This window comes from Hemiscyllium ocellatum, chromosome 3, assembly GCF_020745735.1.
Source record: "Hemiscyllium ocellatum isolate sHemOce1 chromosome 3, sHemOce1.pat.X.cur, whole genome shotgun sequence".
Taxonomy (NCBI): Eukaryota; Metazoa; Chordata; class Chondrichthyes; order Orectolobiformes; family Hemiscylliidae; genus Hemiscyllium; species Hemiscyllium ocellatum.
The window spans coordinates 92168685-92184371 of NC_083403.1; the positions used below are offsets into that span (position 1 = coordinate 92168685).

The following is a 15687-nucleotide window of genomic DNA, read 5'->3' on the forward strand; positions in this document are numbered from 1 at the left end:
AGCCAGAGAGTGGTGGGCCTGTGGAATTCTTTGCCGCAGAGTGCAGTGGAGGCCGGGACGCTAAGTGTCTTCAAGGCAGAGATTGATAGATTCTTGATGTCACGAGGAATTAAGGGCTACGGGGAGAATGCTGGTAAGTGGAGTTGAAATGCCCATCAGCCATGATTGAATGGCAGAGTGGACTCGATGGGCCGAATGGCTTTACTTCCACTCCTATGTCTTATGGTCTTATGGAATGGATCAGCGTGGACTTGCTGGGCCAAATTGCCTGTATCCACACTGTAGGAATTCTACAATTAAGTCCTGCCCTGATGTGCCTTTTCAAAATGCAGCCCTTCACTTTCACCTCAGTAAACTCCATTTGCCACTCCCTTGGCCTACTGGCCTGTCTGATTAAGATCCTGGTGTATCCTGAGGTAAATGTCTTTGCTGTCATTTGCAAACTTACTAACCACACGTCCTGTGTTCACATCCAAATCATTTATATTAATGACAAAAAGCAGTGGACCCAGCACAAGCCCCTGTTGCAAACCACTGGTCACGAGCCTCCAGACTGAAAAGCAACCCTCCACCACCACCCTCTCTTCTACCTTAGAGCCAGCTCTGTATCCAAATGGCTAGTTCGCCTTATATTCCATGTGATCTAAACTTAGTAACCAGTCAAATGCCTTACTGAAATATAGTTAGACCATTCTTCCCATTCCAATCCTCTTTATTACTTCAAGACCACAAATCATGTGAAACATGACTTCCCACACACAAAGCAATGTTAACTATCCCTAAACAGTTCTTATCTTTCCAAATACATGGAAATCCTGTCCCTCAGGATTCCCTCCAACAACATGCCCACCACTGATGTCAGACTCACCAGACTATATTTCTCTGGTCTTTCTGACATTTTTCTTAGATAGTGGTATCACTATTCAGTCTCCAGTCTTCCAGCACTTCACTTGCGCCTATCAATGATACAAATATCTCAGCAAAATGGCCCAGCAATGGCTTCCCTGAGATGTTAAAGGGTTAATTTGTTCTGCCGACACGTAAGAAATTGGATGCCAGCGAGGGGGAGTGGGGTTGGGGTTTCTGTTTTGCAACAATCTAATCATTCTCTAAGTGCTATTTTATGAATAACCTAATCTCACACTGTGTTAGGAAAAACTTAATCAATCACTTTGTTTTTTGGGTGGCATATGACTATGGGGCAGTGGCTGGGGTTATCTTGTGTGCATTACTGATTATAACGTAAAATCTTGTATAAAAGGAAGAACTGGTCCCTTTGTTCAGACAGATTTGCTTGGCATGCTTCATACGCATTATGAAAAGGTTTAACATTTGCTTAATAAATTTTGGCTGTTCACAGAAGTTGGCGTATTGCAGTTGCATCAAGTGTGCAAGAATCTCAAGAAAAAGAACCCAACATTTAGAGTCATAGAGATGTACAGCCTTTGGTCCAATCCACCCATGCCGACCAGATATCCCAACCCGGACTAGTCCCACCTGTCAGCACCCAGCCCATGTCCCTCCAAACCCTTCCTATTCATATACTCATTCAGATACAATTGCAACATTTTAAAAGGTACGAGGCTCCATTTCCTCTGGCAGCTCATTCCATACATGTACTACCTTCTGCATGAAAATGTTGCCCCTTAGGTCTCTTGGCGGCAGCAGTGGGATTCCAAAATACATGGAGCTTCTAGATGGACTGAGTAAGTGATCATCTGAAAGGTTAATTTGTTCCGCTATGTAAGAAATTGGATGTCCTGAGAGGTGTTTTGCAGGCAGGATGTGACAACCCAAATCACACGCTGCTTCCAGGAATAACCCAAATCACACTACATTGTTTTTGATTGGCATCTGACTACGGCGGAGTGGCTGGGGGTTGACTTGTGCGAATTACTGACTGTGTTGTCAAATCTTGTATAAAGTTGAGAGAGACGCACGAGGTAATATTTACCTTGATCTCTCTCCTTAACCTACCATTCAGTCGACCCTTCTTCCATCGAGACTCCGTAATGACAGATTACTTCTGAGGTAACGTATGCACTTGCACACCAACGAGGCTGCTTTCAGAACCATAAGTTCTTGGAACAGGAGGTTAGAGTCCACCTGGAAAGGGAAGTTTGAGTCCTCAGAATCCTAAGTTCGCTGGAAAGGGAGATGAGAGACCACCTGGAATTCAGACAGAGTGCTCTAATAGTGAGGTTTGACGGTTCAGGGCGTAGTGCATCAGACAACTACTGTGTCTGTCTCAATCACCCTGCCTTAGGCTAGTCGTTAAAAAGGGAAATCCCCCGTGTGAAAGTCACAACCCTGAAGTGGGCGTGGAGACTGAGGACTAGAAAATAGAAAAGGTAAAGTTAGGAAGTTGAGGTTTTAAAAATGCGACAAACATTCCTATTACAGGTTTTAAATGCAACAGTCTTATTTGCATAAGTCTAGTCAGGACTCTTGATGAGCTTTGTTATTGTAGCTTAAACAATAAACTATTGATATCCGACAGCAGATCGGAAATTCACATGGAAAAGGTTGTTGATTATGACATAATGGGTCAATCAAGACCCAGATTTGTTACCGAAATATTAAGCGATATCTCTTTGCTAGTTTAAGCTTCAGTTGTCTGCGCTCACTGTAGATGGTCCTAATTTGAAGATGCTAATAACACCAGTCAAACTTGCAAGGGTTGAAGCTGTTGAAAAATGCAAGAGAAGGCCATGCTAGAAACTTTGGGCATTTTTTTTAAAACCCAAGAATGATACAACAGAATTTTGTCTTTATTCAGGGAATAAGGAGCGAATTGCAAGAATATTTGTAATTACAAGGAACTGGCTTTATTTAGCAGGGAGTATAGAGGTGAAACCCAAAATCCTTATATGTAACTGTCTCACCCTATTTTAATAAAGATATCAATTTAACATTTTTTGTAGGCTATGTAATAGGGCAGATTTTGTTTTTACATTAAATATTATGCAATATTAGGTCCTTTTTAAAATTATCGAACATGTAACATTGAAACAAATTAATCGGGGGCCTTGAGCCGCTGATTTGTTTAAAATTCTACAATGCCTTTTTCAAAAGAAAATTGTCTCAATAGTCATGCTTTAGCCAGATGAGAGGAGTGTATTATATTCAAATATCTTCGCTGCTTTTTTAAAAATGCAGAATGTTGACAAAAAGAAACGTGCATTTTGAGTTTTATGTTTTCTTAGGATTTTAGAATATTGGAACTGGAGGCTGAGCTGTTTCAGTTCAGTCAATTATCGTTAATTGACTTCATTGGCCCCCTTCACATTGCAAATTCAAAGAATGTTGATCTCTAGCAAAGTTCCACAGTTACTGGTCTGTAACTAATGTAATCCCAACTTTTATTTGGGAAGTTAAATTTACAATGTTAGTTTGTCAACAATCACATGTTCTAATTAAAAACACTGATCATGAAACTTAAAAATTAGGACCTTTTTGTCATTAATGTCAGGCCTTTGAACTATTTCTGAAGTTAGATTTAGTATGTATGTGTGGCAGCGGGTTATTGCTTGCTTTAAACAGAAATTATACAGTTTTCATTTGGAAAACATATTTTAATATATTCTGTATTTGTATCCCACGACTATTTGGCATTTAAATCTGAACTGAAATTGCCTTTTCAAAGCACAGGAAACATTTTGTTGTTTTCTTGCTTGTTCCAGATTTTTGAAATACTTTTCATGACAGCTTTCACATTAGCCAAGTATTAATTTGCTAAAGGAAAATACCTTTTGAATAATCTGAATAGGGTCCTGAGTATTTGATTTTAGGACCACTGAATGTTGTTTATAAGTGACTGAATTGTATAGGTAGTACAATTTCAAAGTTTATGGATTGTATAAAACTTAATAATGACATAAATAGTAACAGACTTCAAGACAACTGAGAATGTTGAAATAGGCAGACACAATTAAGTATTGTTAAATGTGTGACTATCTTCATACTGTTACCCACTTTTGCAAGGAAGGAATGACAGGAAATGCAAGGATACTTCCAGCAACTAACATCTTCTCTAGAGTTTCTGATTCACAGGTAAAGCACTCATTGGACCGCCACCTACCCCTCCAAAACCCGATCCAACAGATTCAATCAGCTCCCTAGTCACGAGCATGAAAAGGGAAGAACCTAACTCATGAAAAGGAGGTCCATATGCTTTTTGTCAGTGACCTTCTGATGGATATCAAATCACGTGAGCTTTACCATCTCTTTCAATCATTTAAGGGATATAAAAGTTCACTGATCAAGCCAACATCAACACAGCCAGTTGGCTTCGTTACGTTTGACACCAGAGCAGAAGAAGAATTTAAAGTCTGGTTGAAGATTTGTAGCTCGGGTGTCCGTTGTTGTGGTTCTGTTCGCCGAGCTGGAAGTTTTTTCTGCAAACGTTTCGTTCCCTGGCTAGGGAACATCATCAGTGCTATTGGAGCCTCCTGTGAGGAGCTGCTTTGATGTTTCTTCCGGTATTTATAGTGGTTTGTTCTTGCCGCTTCCGGGTGTCAGTTTCAGCTGTAGTAGTTTGTATGTGGGGTCCAGGTCGATGTGTCTGTTAATGGAGTTTGTGGATGAATGCCATGCCTCTAGGAATTCCCTGGCTGTTCTCTGTCTGGCTTGTCCTATGATGGTAGTGTTTTCCCAGTCAAATTCATGTTCCTGGTTGTCTGAGTGTATGGCTACTAGGGATAGCTGGTCGTGTCGTTTTGTGGCTAGCTGATGTTCATGGATGCGGATTGTTAGCTGTCCTCCTGTTTGTCCTATATAGTGTTTTGTGCAGTCCTTGCATGGTATTTTGTAAACTACGTTGGTTTGGCTCGTGCTGGCTATTGGGTCCTTTGTTCTAGTGAGTTGTTGTCCGAGTGTGGAAGTTGGCTTGTGTGCTGTTATGAGTCCTAAGGGTCGCAGTAGTCTGGCTGTCAGTTCTGAGACGCTCCTGACGTATGGTAGTGTGGCTAGTCCTTTTGGTTGTGGCATGTCCTCGTTCCGTGGTCTCTCTTAGGCATCTGGTGATAAAGTTGCGCGGGTATCCGTTTTTGGCGAATACCTTGTATAGGTGTCCCTCTTCCTCTTTTCGCAGTTCTGGTGTACTGCAATGTGTTGTGGCTCTTTTGAATAGTGTCCTGATGCAGCTTCGTTTGTGTGTGTTGGGGTGGTTACTTTCATAGTTTAGGACTTGGTCTGTGTGTGTTGGTTTCCTGTGTACCCTTGTGGTGAATTCTCCGTTGGGTGTTCTCTCTACTAACACGTCTAGGAATGGGAGTTGGCTTTCCTTTTCCTCTTCTCTCGTGAATCGTATTCCTGAGAGTGTGGTGTTGATGATTCGGTGTGTTTTTTCTATTTCTGTGTTTTTGATGATTACAAAGGTGTCATCGACGTATCTGATCCAGAGTTTGGGTTGGAGTTGTGGTATGGCTGTATGTTCTAACCTTTGCATAACTGCCTCTGCTATGAGTCCCGAGATTGGTGATCCCATGGGTGTTCCGTTGATTTGTTCGTATATCTGATTGTTGAATGTAAGGTGTGTGGTGAGGCACAGGTCCAGTAGTTTAAGTATGGTTAAGACTACTGCGACCCTTAGGACTCATAACAGCACACAAGCCAACTTCCACACTCGGACAACAACTCACTAGAACAAAGGACCCAATAGCCAGCACGAGCCAAACCAACGTAGTCTACAAAATACCATGCAAGGACTGCACAAAACACTATATAGGACAAACAGGAAGACAGCTAACAATCCGCATCCATGAACATCAGCTAGCCACAAAATGACACGACCAGCTATCCCTAGTAGCCATACACTCAGACAACCAGGAACATGAATTTGACTGGGAAAACACTACCATCATAGGACAAGCCAGACAGAGAACAGCCAGGGAATTCCTAGAGGCATGGCATTCATCCACAAACTCCATTAACAGACACATAGACCTGGACCCCATATACAAACCACTACAGCTGAAACTGACACCCGGAAACGGCAAGAACATCCATCAACAGACACATCGACCTGGACCCCACATACAAACTACTACAGCTGAAACTGACACCCGGAAGCGGCAAGAACAAACCACTATAAATACCGGAAGAAACATCAAAGCAGCGCTTCACAGGAGGCTCCAATAGCACTGATGATGTTCCCTAGCCAGGGAACGAAACGTTTGCAGAAAAAACTTCCAGCTCGGCAAACAGAACCACAACAGAAGAAGAATGCTGCGTTCACCTAACCTGCTGCTGCTGCTCCACACAGATGCACTGGTATCCTCCATCTGAAGCAGCTCCACAAGGATGGAAGTCTCGTCAGCTTTAAGTATTTAACATGCCTTATCCAAGGATTCAGATTTCTCTGTGGAGTGATGGGCAAGGACAGATTGGACTTTGTTTTCCGGTTGGAGTTTACTGAAGGCGATATTGGATAATTGGCTTGTTTCCACGCAACTTGGTGGTTGAGTGGTCACTAAGGACTGTGGATTTAAGAACTATACTGGTGAACGTGTTTTCCACGTGGGAAGATCCTATCTACTACATGGGTTAGTAATTTTTGTTGTTATAACTATTGTATGTTGTGTGTCAATAACTTGCTGTCAGATGTTTATGAATAAGCTGGTAGAGCCTTTTAGTTGGTTATCATGGAATGATAAGGAGGGAATGAGACGTTGAAAGGTTAATTTGTTCCACTGATATGCAAGAAATTGGATGTCCTGAGAGGTGTGTTTTTCTGTTTTGCAGGCAGGATGTGACAACCCAAATCACACGCTGCTTCCAGGAATAACCCAAATCACACCATTGTTTTTGGTTGGCATCTGACTATGGCGGAGTGGCTGGGGGTTGACTTGTGCGAATTACTGACTGTGTTGTCAAATCTTGTATAAAGAAAGAACTGGCCCCTTTGTTCAGAGATCTTTGCTTGACACTATGCATGTATTGCAAAGAATGTTGTAAGTGATCCTACAAAGGCCTGTACTTGCTTAATAAATTTTGGCTGTTCATTGAAGTTGGTGTATTGCAGCGGCATCAAGGGTGTAAGAATCTCAAGAAAAATAAACCCAACACTAGCATCCCATAAAGTTTTACAGTACAGCTTATCTGGTCCTGGGTATTTATCCAGCTTTACGCATTTTAAGACATCCAGCACCTCCTCCTCTAATATAGAGATTTTTCAAGATGTCACCATCTATTCTCCCCACATTCTATATCTTCCATGTCTTTCTCAACTGTAAATACTGATGCTAATTACTCATTTAATATCTCCCCCATCTACTGCAGTTCCACACATAGACAGCCTTGCTGAACTTTACGGTGGCCTATTCTCTCTCTTGCTGAAAATGTGTTGCTGGAAAAGCGCAGCAGGTCAGACAGCATCCAAGGAGAAGGAGAGTTGACGTTTCGGGCATGAGCCCTTCTTCAGGAATGAGGAAAGTGTGTCCTCTCTCTTGTCCTGAATGCATTTGTAGAATCCCTTTGGCCTTTCCTCAAGCATATTTGCCAAACCTCTCATTTCCTCTTTTTACCCTCCTAATTTCCCACTTAAGTATACTTCTATTGCCTTTCTAGTCTTCTAGGATTCACTCAATCCCTACTCTCTATACCTGACATATGCTTCCTTCTTTTTCTTGAGCAAAACCTCAATTTCTCGTCATTCAGCATTCCCTACACCTACCCTTCATCCTAACAGGAACATGCTGTCTCTGGACACTCATTTTTAAACAGTTCCCATTTCCAGCCATCTCTTTATTTGTGAAGATCGGTCCCCATTCAACTTTTGAAAATTCTTGCCTGATACTGCCAAAATTGGTCTTCCTCCAATTTAGAACTTCAACTTTTAGATCTGGGCTATCCTTTTCCATCACTATTTTGAAACTGATAGAATTATATTAGATTAGATTACTTTTAGATTAGATTAGATTAGATTACTTAGTGTGGAAACAGGCCCTTCGGCCCAACCAATCCACACCGACCCGCCGAAACGCAACCCACCCATACCCCTACATATACCCCTTACCTAACACTATGGTCAATTTAGCATGGCCAATTCACCTGACCCGCACATCTTTGGACTGTGGGAGGAAACCGGAGCACCCGGAGGAAACCCACGCAGACACGGGGAGAACGCGCAAACTCCACACAGTCAGTCGCCTGAGGTGGGAATTGAACCCAGGTCCCTGGCACTGTGAGGCAGCAGTGCTAACCACTGTGCCACCATGCCACCTGTCTTATAGTCACTGGTCCCAAAGTGCTCCCTCACTGACACCTCAGTCATTTGCCCAGCCATGTTTCCCAAAAGAAGGCCAAGTTTTGCACCTTCTCTAGTAGGTGCATCCACATAGTGAATCATAATATTTTCTTGTGCACACAAATTCCTCCACATTCAAAGCCTTAACACTACAGCAGTCCCAGTCTATGGTTGGGAAATTGTAATCCCCTACCATTACCACACTATTATTCTCACAGAAAACTGAGATCTACTCACAAATCTGTTTCTCAACTTCCTGTTGACTATGGGGGGGATCTACAGTACAATCTCAATAAGCTGATCATCCCTTTATTTCTCAGTTCTACCCAAATAAATTCCCTGGACATTTTGCCAGGAATATCCTACGTACAGTCATAATGTCTTCCCAAATCAAAAATGCCATTCTCCTCCTCTCTTAGCCCCCTTTCTATAGCATCTATACCCTGGGACACAAATTTACCTGTATTGTCCATCCCTGAGTTACATCTCTGTAATTGCTATGATTTCCCAGTCCTATATTCCCAACTGTGCCAGAGTTCATCTGCCTTGTCCATTAGGCTTTTTAACTTAAACTGCGTTTATTTTAATACATCAGTCTTACCTAGTCACTGGCATTACATCCACAGGCTTCCATTTCCTCCACCACAAACGCTCAGTAGCAGCAGTGCGTACTGTCTACAAGATGCACTGCAGAAATTCACCGAAGACTAAAAGAGCACCTTCCAAACTCAAAGCCACTTCCAGCCAGAAGGAGGGCAGCAGATACTTGGGAAAACCACTATCTGCAAGCTCCTCACCAAGCCACATACCATCCTGACTTGGAAATAATTACCATTCTTTCACAGTCACTGTGACAAAATCCTAGAATTTCCTCTGTCAGGGTACATATGTCTACCTTCAATGCACAAAAAGCACACCTCCACGTTCTCAAGGACAACCAGCGACAGGTACAAAAATGCTGGCTAGCCAGTGACATCCATGTACCATGAGTGAATGAAAAGAAAAACAAAATCTTCCCCCCCCCCCTCCAAAACCTGGCTACAGCTTACTTTATTAATTGCTGACATGTCAGCATTTGTTGCCATTCCCAATACCTGTATTCCTTGAAAACCCTCAGAGCAAAACACGTGAAGTAGTTACCACCAACAGTACCTTTGTGGGGTTATGGCCATTTTAGAAATCTCTCAACTATAATGCTTGACATGAAGTGTGCACAGCTGTAATAGGTTTACTTTCACATATACACAGCAAGAGCACAGATTAGCACAAGGAATATTGGACAACTATGACTTTCCTTTTAAGAAACCCACAACTTATGGTAATCAAAATTCACTCAATGAAACTTTCAAACATCACTGTCAATACTGTATGTATATCAACATACAATGAAAATTGCCTATAAAATCAAGCGACAGGTATTTACTGCAAGAATGTAATATATTACACATTCAATCACTTTTCACAAAGGGCACTTGTAATAAATATGTACTTAATCTATTTGGATTAACTTTATAAATTCAAAGCATAAATAAATTCAACAGCTAAAACAGGATTCTTTCTCCTAGTCAGGAATGTAATACATGTCCCTTCAGATTACTTTGCAAATAATTTCAACTCCCCCTCCCACTCTGCCGAGGACATGGAGGTCCTGGGCCTCCTTCACCACGGCTCCCTCACCACCAGACGCCTGGAGGAAGAACGCCTCATCTTCCTCCTCAGAACACTTCAACCCCAGGGCAATGTGGACTTTAACAATTTCCTCATTTCCCCTTCCCCTACCTCACCCCAGTTCCAAACTTCCAGCTCAGCACTGTCCCCATGACATGTCCATCTTCTTTTCCACCTATCCGCTCCACCCTCCTCCTTGACCTATCACCTTCATCCCCTCCCCCACTCACCCATTGTACTCTATGCTACTTTCTCCCCACCCCCACCCTCCTCTAGCTTATCTCTCCATCCTTCAGGCTCTCTGCCTTTATTCCTGATGAAGGGATTTTGCCCGAAACGTCAATTTTACTGCTCCTCGGATGCTGCCTGAACTGCTGTGCTCTACCAGTACCACTAATCCAGAATCTGCAGTCAATTTTAGATGAGGTAAAAACACTCAGCCCATGAGCCAAAACCAAGTCAACTCAGGATATATCCACAGCAGAACACAGAATCCACTAGGTATAAAAAGAATCATTTCAAAGGGGAAGGAAATATCTCTAATTAAAAAGTTGATACTCAATTACTTTTAGCAAGAATTCAACATTTTCATAGTACCGGTAACAGAAATTCTAACCATATTAAGTGTACAATTTCAAGCCCATAACTAAACTTGCAAGATTAACCGCATAGACCGACATACACAGCAAGTCTCAATTGTTTCACATAATTTATCAGGCACATTTAGAATGGATTTCGGTCTTGGGTACTACTACCAATACCGCACTAAGAGTCCGAGAGCGCATGTAACATGCAGAGCATTACGCACCTCTATACATCCAATGACGGCTCAAATATTCTCACTCCCCCTCGAGTAAACCGCGCTAAAGATTTTACCAGCTTCACTGGCGACTTCTCAATGTTATTTGCAGTAGTCGTCGTTGATGCTAACCCAGAACATGCAGAATCCTTAGGTGATATTATGACGGGGATGCAGGGTTAGCGGGGACGAGTGAAATGCAAAGTCTCCAAGTCACAGGTTTTAACTAAGACCCCAACCCAGCCAAGATGCGACAGTGACTGGAGCGCGAGTAGGCTCACCAGTGCCCTTCAGATAGAATCGCGAATCGACGGGGCCGGTCCCAACAACCCCATCCCCATTTCTCGCCATGCAATCCCGTACCTTTAGCCTCGCAATCGGCGCAGTACTTATTGTCCTCCTCCCGGAGCAGTTTGGACAGAATAGCCTGATGCTGTTCGTTCTGCTTCTGGGATTTCTCCCGTTCCGAGCGAGTGCTCATGGTACCGGTTCCAGTTCCTTTTCTGTGGGGTCTGCTCAACCTCTCCCTACCGGGCTCGGGGTTGGAACTCCCGTCCCCCGGGACAGCTCTTGAATATGGAGTATCTGTCTGTCTTCTCCTCCCTCACTGATTTAGTGTGTGTCTGTCTCTCTTTACCCCACTCCTCTACACACTCTCTTGCCCTCTCCTTGCCCCGCCCCAATCCTTCCTTCCCTCCTGTCTGTGTCTCTCACTCACTCACTGCCTTCCTTTGCCTCTCATATACCCAGCTGTCTTGTGTTTCCCCAATATGGCCGCCGCCGACCGGAAGTAGTCGGGGTGAGACCGCCTCACTCGGTAACAGTGCGCTCAGAGCCACCCTGTTTCCGTTCGTGCGATATCGACACCTCAACCGGCAAAATTATCTCAAGAAAACGGATGATGACAAGTAGATGTCAAACAATATTATTACTCAGACCCTTCATTCGTGTCCGTTTTCAAGGAAAACAACGATTCAGGCGTTTCTAGTTAAATTTTGCTGATAGTAGGAAGGGAAGCCGGCTTCTCGCCAAGACCGGGAGTTCCGGGACGATTTACCTCCTCGGGAATGTATCTTGCCGCAGAGGGGAAGCGCAAGTACGTAAACCCGGAGGATGACGTAACGAATTACGACATCATTCGCTGGGCTAGCAGCTGCAAGAGAAGGGGTATTGAACAATGTTACTCGGAAAGAAGTACCAAATCCAGTACACTAGACAACAATATTATTATGGGTTTAGATCAGAGTGGTGCTGGAAAAGCAGAGCAGGTCAGGCAGTGTCCGAGGAGCAGTAAAATCGACGTATCGGGTAAAAGCCCTTCATCAGGAATAGAGGTAGGGTAGAGAGATAAATGAGAGGGGGGTGGGGTGGGGAGAAAGTGGCATGGACAGGTGGAAGGAAGATTGGCAGGTAGGACAGATCATGAGGACAGTGCTGAGCTGGAAGATTGGAACTGAGGTAAGGGGAGGGGAATGAGAAAACTGGTGAAGTCCACATTGATGCCCTGGAGATGAAGTGTTCTGAGGCAGAAGATGAGGTGTTCTTCCTCCAGGCGTCGAGTGGTGAGGGAGCGGTGGTAGAGGAGGCCCAGGATCTGCATGTCCTCAGCAGAGTGGGAAGGGGAGTTGAAACGTTGGACCACGGGCCGGTGGGGTTGATTGGTGCAGTGTCCTGGAGATGTTCCCTGAAGCTCTCTGCGAGGAGACGTCCAGTCTCCCCAATGTAGAGAAGAACACACCAGGAGCAACAGATACAATAAATGACATTGGTGGATGTGCAGGTGAAACATTGACATATGTGGAGGCTCCTTTGGGGCCTTGGATGGTGGTCAGGGAGGAGGTGTGGGTGCTGACTTCACACATTCAGCGACTTCTGCCCCCTCTACTGCCGTGTTCACCACCACTTCCGCCCCCACCAATGCCACTCACCTGCATTCTGCTGACACGCTCCCCACAGATCCCACTGACACCATCCCTGCCCCCCAGAACCCTGAGTGGAACACCACCCCTGCTCATGACTCCATTCCCATCCCCCCTACCACCACACCCACTCCAGTTACAGGCTCTGTCCCCACTCCCAGCTCCACACCTACACCAGGTCCTAGCTCCCAGCCCTGTCAAGTTTCCACCATCCCCCCAGACCTTCCCCTCACTAGGACAAACAAACAGTCCTTACCTTTATCCCCCTCCGTCCACTCATCAATGAATTTAATACGCATTGTGACGTCAAACACTTCTTCTGCCGCCTCCGAGCTTACTTTCACAATCAAGACTCCCACCCACCTTCTGAGGACCCCTTCACTCACCTCCAACACACACCATCCACCTGGACACCCCTATTACCCACCCTCGACCTCTTCATTTCCAACTGCCGCAGAGACATTAACCGCCTCAAACTGTCTATCCCCCTCTCCCACTCCAACTCTTCGCCTCACAACATGCAGCCCTCCACTCCCTCTGCTCCAATCCCAACCTCACCATCAAACTAGCAGATAAAGGGGGTGCAGTGGTAGTTTGGTGCACTGACCTCTATACCGCTGAAGCCACCTCTTCCTACTGCCCCCTCGACCATGACCCTATCCCCCACCACCAAACCATCATCTCCCAGATGATACAGTACCTCATCACCTCAGGAGATCTCCCAGCCACAGCTTCCAACCTCATAGTCTGGGAACTCCGCATCGTCTGATTCTATCTCCTTCCCAAGATCCACAAGCCTGACCACTCCGGTCGACCCACTGTCTTAGCCTGCTCCTGCCCCACCGAACTCATCTCTACCTACCTCGATACTGACCTGTCCTATCCCCCCTAGTCCAGGAACTCCCCACATACGTTCAAGATACCACCCATGCACTCCACCTCCTCCAAGACTTCCATTTCCCCGGCCTCCAATGCCTCATCTTCACCATGGATATCCAATCCCTCTAAACCTCCATCCACCATGACCAGGGCCTCCAAACCAATGTTTCTTCCTCTCCCGACATCCCCAACAGTACCCTTCCACTGACACTCTCATTCATTTGGCTGAACTGGTCCTCACCTTTAACAATTTCTCCTTCGAATCCTCCCACTTCCTCCAGACCAAAAGGGTAGCCATGGGCACCCGTATGGGCTCCAGCTTTGCCTGTCTCTTTATTGGCTACGTGGAACAGTCCATCTTCTGTAGTTACACTGGCACCACTCCCCACCTCTTCCTCCGCTACATTGATGACTGCATCGGCACCACCTCGTGCTCCTGCGAAGAGGTTGAGCAGTTCATCAACTTCACCAATACATTCCACCCCGACCTTAAATTCACCTGGACCATCTCTGACACCTCCCTCCCTTTCCTGGACCTCTCCACCTCCATTAATGACAACCGACTTGACACTGACATTTTTTACAAACTCACCTCTTCCCACCCTGCCTCCTGGAAAAATGCCATCCCGTATTCCCTATTCCTCCACCTCCGCTGTATCTGCTCCCAGGAGGACCAGTTCCACTACAGAACACACCAGATGGCCTCCTTCTTTAAAGACCGCAATTTCCTTTCTTGCATGGTTGACGATGCCCTCCAAAGCATCTCATCCACATCCCACATCTCCAACCATAATAAGGACAGAACACCCCGGTCCTCACTTTCCACCCTACTAACCTTCGCATTAACCATATCATCCACTGAAATTTCATCCAAACGGACCCCATCACCAGAGATATATTTTCCTCACCACCCCTTTCCGCAAAGATCGTTCCCTCTGAGACTACCTGGTTAGGTCCACCCCCAACAAACCACCCTCCTGTCCTGGCACCCTCCCCTCCCACTGCGGGAATTGCAAAACCTATGCCCACACCTCCCCCCTCACCACCATTCGAGGCCCCAAAAGAGCCTTCCACATCCATCAAAGTTTCACCTGCACATCCACTAATATCACTTATTGAATCCGTTGCTCCCGATGCAGTCTCCTCTACACTGGGGAGACTGGACGCCTCCTCGCAGAGCGTTTCAGGGAACATCTCCAGGACACCCACACCAATCAACCCCCCGCCCCGTGGCCCAACATTTCAACTCCCTCTCCCACTCTGCCAAGGACATGCAGGTCCTGGGCTGCCTCCACCGCTGCTGCCTCACCACCTGACGCCTGGAGGAAGAACGCCTCATCTTCTGCCTCAGAACACTCTAACCCCAGGGCATCAATGTGGGCTTCGCCAGTTTCCTCATTTCCTCTTCCCGCCACCTCCGTTCCAACCTTTCAGCTAGGCACTGTCCTCATGACCTGTCCTACCTGCCAATCTCCCTTCCCACCTATCCGTTCCACCCTACTCTCTGACCTATCATTTCCATCCCAACCCCCATTCACCTATTGTACTCTATGCCACCTTCCCCCACCCTCCTCTCTGATCTATCACCTCCATCCTTACCCCCATTCACCTATTGTACTCTTTGCTATCTTCTTCCCAGCCATACACCCCCAATTATCTCTCCACCCTGGAGGCTCCCTATCTCTATTTCTGATGAAGGGCTTTTGCCCGAAACGTTGATTTTTCTGCTCCTCGGATGCTGCCTGACCTGCTGTGCTTTTCCAGCACCACTGTGATCTAAACTGTGGTTTTCAGCATCTGCAGTCCTCACTTTTGTCTAACAATATTATTATTGAGAGTTGCAATCATATTGGTGGTGGGTACAGCAAACCTAATGAATTGGACAATGACACCAGTACTAGCAGCAAGCCCAGTGCACTGGACAACGTGACGGGGGCAGGGAGCAGCAAAACCAGTGCATTAAGTAATGTCACTGGGATTTGGAGCAATAAACTCAGAGGCAATATCATTCGGGCTAGCTGCTGCAAACCGAGTGCACTGGGCAATGGCATTGAATCAGTAAACTTAATGTATTGGGACTTGTTATTCGGGCTGGGAACAGCAAACCCTGCAGTGAGAACTGCAAGTCAGGCTGGGAGCAGCAAACTCAGTGCTTGAGTGGGAAGCAATAAACT

The 15687-nt window shown here is 45.4% G+C and overlaps 1 protein-coding gene across 4 annotated transcripts in view; it reads right to left on the reverse strand.

The window, feature by feature from the left end:
• smap1 (small ArfGAP 1) overlaps positions 1–11757 on the reverse strand; it is a 229355-nt gene extending 217598 nt beyond the window's left edge. Inside the window, exons 1-2 of one of the 4 annotated variants that reach the window (XM_060851902.1) lie at positions 11079–11128; positions 1978–2169 (exon numbers count right to left, since the gene is read on the reverse strand). Coding sequence is in view for 3 of the 4 variants with exons in the window: in XM_060851879.1 (XP_060707862.1) it covers positions 11079–11196 (118 nt within the window). In the remaining variant the exon portion in view is untranslated. Of the gene's footprint in view, positions 1–1977; positions 2170–11078; positions 11592–11653 lie in introns of those variants that run through there. The other 3 variants (XM_060851895.1, XM_060851879.1, XM_060851887.1) reach the window with 3 other exon arrangements.
• Positions 11758–15687: the final 3930 nt, after the last annotated feature.